Source organism: Babylonia areolata, chromosome 29, assembly GCF_041734735.1.
Source record: "Babylonia areolata isolate BAREFJ2019XMU chromosome 29, ASM4173473v1, whole genome shotgun sequence".
NCBI lineage: Eukaryota > Metazoa > Mollusca > Gastropoda > Neogastropoda > Buccinidae > Babylonia > Babylonia areolata.
In genome coordinates, this window is record NC_134904.1 from 41,087,670 (window position 1) to 41,094,147 (window position 6,478).

General features: G+C 49.1%; 1 protein-coding gene across 1 annotated transcript in view; it reads right to left on the reverse strand.

Moving 5' to 3' along the window:
* Positions 1-1,000: 1,000 nt before the first annotated feature.
* The window catches only part of LOC143274670 (1,25-dihydroxyvitamin D(3) 24-hydroxylase, mitochondrial-like), a 17,073-nt gene continuing 11,595 nt past the window's right edge, over positions 1,001-6,478 (reverse strand). The window contains exons 10-12 of the mRNA XM_076578543.1: positions 5,981-6,062; positions 3,102-3,314; positions 1,001-1,262 (exon numbers count right to left, since the gene is read on the reverse strand). Of these exons, the coding sequence (XP_076434658.1) occupies positions 1,137-1,262; positions 3,102-3,314; positions 5,981-6,062 (421 nt within the window). The 3' untranslated portion in view covers positions 1,001-1,136. The remainder of the gene's footprint in view (positions 1,263-3,101; positions 3,315-5,980; positions 6,063-6,478) is intronic.

Here is a 6,478-nt window from a genome sequence, read left to right on the forward strand (position 1 = left end):
GAGCATAAACAATCTATCATCTATGTTCAGGTTATCGCCGAGCATAAACAATCTATCATCTATGTTACAGGTTATCGCCGAGCATAAACAATCTATCATCTATGTCCAGGTTATCGCCGAGCATAAACAATCCATCATCTATGTTCAGGTGATCGCCGAGCATAAACAATCCATCATCTATGTTCCAGGTTATCGCCGAGCATAAACAATCCATCATCTATGTTCAGGTTATCGCCGAGCATAAACAATTTATTATCTATGTTACAGGTTATCGCCGAGCATAAACAATCTATCATCTATGTTCAGGTTATCGCCGAGCATAAACAATCTATCATCTATGTTCAGGTTATCGCCGAGCATAAACAATCCATCATCTATGTTACAGGTTATCGCCGAGCATAAACAATCTATCATCTATGTTCAAGGTTATCGCCGAGCATAAACAATCTATCATCTATGTTCAGGTTATCGCCGAGCATAAACAGTCTATCATCTATGTTCAGGTTATCGCCGAGCATAAACAATCTATCATCTATGTTCAGGTTATCGCCGAGCATAAACAATCTATCATCTATGTTACAGGTTATCGCCGAGCATAAACAATCTATCATCTATGTTCAGGTTATCGCCGAGCATAAACAATCTATCATCTATGTTACAGGTTATCGCCGAGCATAAACAATCTATCATCTATGTTCAGGTTATCGCCGAGCATAAACAATCTATCATCTATGTTCAGGTTATCGCCGAGCATAAACAATCTATCATCTATGTTACAGGTTATCGCCGAGCATAAACAATCTATCATCTATGTTACAGGTTATTGCCGAGCATAAACAATCTATTATCTATGGTCTATGTCGCTGCTGACGTGTTCATCACAAAATAAATGGGTGACCTGACCACTGTCCACCGCTTCTTTCCTAGACCTGTCTGACCTGTCTTGTCACACATTGTCCCAGTCAATCATCTCAGGTGTTTTCAGCTCCGATTTTTTCCCTTCTCTGTCCCTTGCTTGTTGACACGTCCAATGGGGCAGCTACGAGGGACAGGTGAAAAGTCAGTGTCCAGTGGCGTGCAGTGACCCAGAAGGGTTGATGAGGCCAGTGACATGTGAGCCAGCGCGGACCCCTCTCTCACTGCCGCCATGTGAAGACGAAGGGGAAGGGGTGTTTGGGCGTCACGAAGGGACGGTACTCTGTCTCCACTTCCTGCCCCCTGACGTACTCTTCTGGCAGGGAGACTCGGTACTTCCTGATGATCTGAAAGAGAAAGGCGGCTGGAGAGTTTATGTTGTTGTTTTGTTGGTTTTCGGGGTATTGTTGTGCTCGTCATCATCATCATCATCATCATCATCATCATCATCAACATCATTATGATTATCAGTCGTATTAGTAGTATTGTTGTTATATTTCTGTTACTACAGACTAGGGCCAAAATACCATGCACATAATTCTTATTAATTATTTTTTCTTTTCTATTCTTTTTTTTTTCCATTGATCTTGATCTTGTTGTTGCTACTGTTGATATTTTTGTTTACCAACTGAATTATAGAATTTGAGTCCATAGCTTCGGAAAAAAAAATCAACATATATCTACTGCATTAAATTTTGGTAACACCATTCGTTAATTAGTGCCTATATTAACACTGATTCTTTCGGGAGGGGGGGGGGTTCCAGTTGTGTGTGTGTGTGTGTGTGTGTGTGTGTGTGTGTGTGTGTGTGTGTGTGTGTGTGTGTGTGTGCACGCGCGCGTGTGCGTGTGTGTGTGTGTGTGTGTGTGTGTGTGTGCGTGTCGCTATTTTTGACTGTTTTGTTGTTACCGGTGTTAGCGCTTCTATCTGCAGTTGCTGTCGCAAATACTGCGTGTTGTCTTCTGATGATCGTGGAGGGGTGGCCTGCTGCTGACGCTTCCGCGCAGGAAGCCAGAGAATAGGAAGGTACTCTGAATAGAATCTCACACTCACCAGAACTTTCTCTCCATCCACTAAATCATGAAATAGTTATTCGGATGAGGCAATAAACCGATTCCCATGTGCACGATACATTTATCGCACATAAAAGAACCCACAGCAACGAAAGCTAGGGTTGTCCGTGACCAAACTATGTAGCACCATCCACTTCTAAAACAATTACACTTGAAGTCAGGAAAAAGCAGTAAGAAAAGTGGCGCTGCACTGTGGCGAGGTGCCCTCTCTGGTGACAGCAGCCCGTGGTTCAGAGAGATAAATCTGTTGTGTAAAGAATTAACACAGCACAGCACAGCACAGCACAGCACAGCACAGCACGACACGACACGACACGACACGACACGGCACGGCACGGCACGGCACAGCACAGCATAACACAACACAGCACAGCACAGCACAACACAGCATAACACAACACGGCATAACACAGCACAGCACAGCACAGCATAACACAACACAGCACAGCACAGCACAGCATAACACAACACGGCATAACACAGCACAGCATAGCACAGCACGACACGAAACGACACGGCACAGCACAGCACAGCAAAGCACAACAGCACAACAACACAGCACTGCACAGCACAGCACGACACGACACGACACGACACAGCACAGCACAGCACAGCACAGCACAGCACAGCACTGCACAGCACAGCACAGCACAGCACAGCACAGCACGGCACGGCGCGGCACGACACAGCACAAACTAAACAGCACAACACAGCACAGCACAGCACAGCACAGCACGACACGGCGCGGCGCGGCACGACACAGCACAAAACTAAACAGCACAACACAGCACAGCACAGCACAACACAACACAGCAAAGCACAACAGCACAGCACTGCACAGCACAGCACAGCACAGCACTGCACAGCACAGCACAGCACAGCACGACACGGCGCGGCGCGGCACGACACAGCACGAAACTAAACAGCACAACACAGCACAGCACAACACAACACAACACAACACAGCACAACACTGCACAGCACGACACGGCACGGCACGGCACGACCCAGCACAAAACTAAAAAGCACAACACAGCACAGCACAACACAGCACAGCACAGCACAACACAACAGAACCAATACAACACAACACAGTCGGTGCGTGCTGACCATACCTTGGCCACAGCCAGATGGATCTCCTGCTCAGCAAAGCGTCTGCCGATACAGTTCCGAGGGCCGAAGCCGAAAGGGAGATGAGCGAATCCCGAAATGCTTGTCTCCCTTTGGCCGTCCTCGTCCCGGAGCCAGCGCTCGGGCAGGAAGTGACGTGGCTGCCGGAAGTAGGTGTCGCTCATGGCGGTGCGTTGGCTGCTGATACCCACTGTGGTCTGACAGGGGAGGAGGAGAGGGAGGGAAGGGGGAGGGGGGGGGGGGGGGCAGAAAGAACGGAAATGAAATGAACAGGTTAAAGTTCCCGTGGCTCTTTACGGCCATCGGGGGAAGTGAACTCATATCCACTGTGTCCAGAGCACAGCACAGGAAGGCGGGGCCCAGTCCTCTCCTTCCCCTGTTTTAACCTTTGACCTTCTCTCTAAGCAAAAGTCAGGTACCCATTCACACCTGGGTGCAGTAAGGACAATCGGTGCAGAGTGCCCATTCACACCTGGGTGCAGTAAGGACAATCGGTGTAGAGTGCCTTTCCCAAGGATTCACACCTGGGTGCAGTAAGGACAATCGGTGTAGAGTGCCTTCCCCAAGGGTTCACACCTGGGTGCAGTAAGGACAGTCCGTGTAGAGTGCCTTTCCCAAGGATTCACACCTGGGTGCAGTAAGGACAATCGGTGTAGAGTGCCTTTCCCAAGGATTCACACCTGGGTGCAGTAAGGACAATCGGTGTAGAGTGCCTTTCCCAAGGATTCACACCTGGGTGCAGTAAGGACAATCGGTGTAGAGTGCCTTTCCCAAGGATTCACACCTGGGTGCAGTAAGGTCAATCGGTGTAGAGTGCCTTTCCCAAGGATTCACACCTGGGTGCAGTAAGGACAATCGGTGTAGAGTGCCCATTCACACCTGGGTGCAGTAAAGACAATCGGTGTAGAGTGCCCATTCACACCTGGGTGCAGTAAAGACAATCGGTGCAGAGTGCCTTTCCCAAGGATTCACACCTAGGTGCAGTAAGGACAATCGGTGTAGAGTGCCTTTCCCAAGGGTTCACACCTGGGTGCAGTAAGGACAATCGGTGTAGAGTGCCCATTCACACCTGGGTGCAGTAAAGACAATCGGTGTAGAGTGCCCATTCACACCTGGGTGCAGTAAAGACAATCGGTGTAGAGTGCCCATTCACACCTGGGTACAGTAAGGACAATCGGTGTAGAGTGCCCATTCACACCTTGGTGCAGTAAGGACAATCGGTGTAGAGTGCCCATTCACACCTGGGTGCAGTAAGGACAATCGGTGTAGAGTGCCTTTCCCAAGGATTCACACCTGGGTGCAGTAAGGTCAATCGGTGTAGAGTGCCTTTCCCAAGGATTCACACCTGGGTGCAGTAAGGACAATCGGTGTAGAGTGCCTTTCCCAAGGATTCACACCTGGGTGCAGTAAGGACAATCGGTGTAGAGTGCCTTTCCCAAGGATTCACACCTGGGTGCAGTAAGGACAATCGGTGTAGAGTGCCTTTCCCAAGGATTCACACCTGGGTGCATTAAGGACAATCGGTGTAGAGTGCCTTTCCCAAGGATTCACACCTGGGTGCAGTAAGGACAATCGGTGTAGAGTGCCTTTCCCAAGGATTCACACCTGGGTGCAGTAAGGACAATCGGTGTAGAGTGCCTTTCCCAAGGATTCACACCTGGGTGCAGTAAGGACAATCGGTGTAGAGTGCCTTTCCCAAGGATTCACACCTGGGTGCAGTAAAGACAATCGGTGCAGAGTGCCCATTCACACCTGGGTGCAGTAAGGACAATCGGTGTAGAGTGCCTTTCCCAAGGATTCACACCTGGGTGCAGTAAGGACAATCGGTGCAGAGTGCCTTTCCCAAGGATTCACACCTGGGTGCAGTAAGTACAATCGGTGTAGAGTGCCCATTCACACCTGGGTGCTGTAAGGACAATCGGTGTAGAGTGCCTTTCCCAAGGATTCACACCTGGGTGCAGTAAGGACAATCGGTGTAGAGTGCCCATTCACACCTTGGTGCAGTAAGGACAATCGGTGTAGAGTGCCTTTCCCAAGGATTCACACCTGGGTGCAGTAAAGACAATCGGTGCAGAGTGCCCATTCACACCTGGGTGCAGTAAGGACAATCGGTGCAGAGTGCCTTTCCCAAGGGGTTCACACCTGGGTGCAGTAAGGACAATCGGTGTAGAGTGCCTTTCCCAAGGATTCACACCTGGGTGCAGTAAGGACAATCGGTGCAGAGTGCCTTTCCCAAGGATTCACACCTGGGTGCAGTAAGGACAATCGGTGCAGAGTGCCTTTCCCAAGGATTCACACCTGGGTGCAGTAAGGACAATCGGTGCAGAGTGCCTTTCCCAAGGACACATCACCATGCAGAAATGGGGATTCAAACCCCGATCATTGCTGAACGCTGGATCAGAGGTCCGGTGCCAAACTGATCCTGGCACGGCGCCCTTCTACGAAACAACACAACGTGAAATGAATGGATAAAAATAATGAGACTGAAGAAGAATCTAGCAAAATGAAACAGGACGCGCTAAAATAGTATATGTCATGGGGTAAAATTTTTATGACAGTTAACTAGAAGGAGGAGGAGAAGGAGGAGGAGGAGGAAAATGAAGAAGAAGAAGAAGAAGAAGAAGAACAACAACAACAACAGCGCTTATTACGACAAGAAGAAGAAGAACGACAACAACAACAACAACAACAACAACATCTTCACACAACAACAACGCATATTACGACAAGACTTCATAAAAGACTCTGTTGGATTCATGACTGAAGATGTATTGTGACATGAATGGAAATGAAATACTGTTCGCACTTTTCTCTGCCAGAAGAAGAAAGAAAGAAGAAAAGACCATTGCGTGGCCTGACCTACCCCTTTGGGCACGTGGTATCCACCCAGCACGGTGTCGGATGGCAGGATGCGAGCCACCCCGGATGGAAGAGGGAACGACAACCTGGCAGAAAATGTGACGACGATGAGAGAAAAAAAAAAGTGATCTGATTTTGAATTTGTCTTCAAAATTCGACATTCTTCTTGCTGGTCTCTTTTTCTGTTGCCTGTTGTTTAGAGATTTCACACACACACACACACACACACACACACACACACACACACACACACACACACACACACACACACACACACACACACACACACACACATGACAGGAGGCAGCGCGGCCAGGCCAGTGAGACGTTGGGCTCTTGGTCTCGTTCACCAGTGGTCAGAGTTCGAGTCCCTGTTTCGGCATGGTGTTGTGGCCTGGGGAGAGGCACAGTACTCCGAATTTCCTCACTCCACCCAGGTGTGAAGGAAGGTAGGGCCCAGTCCTCTCCTTCCCGCAGGTACCCTTTCACAGGTACCCTTTCA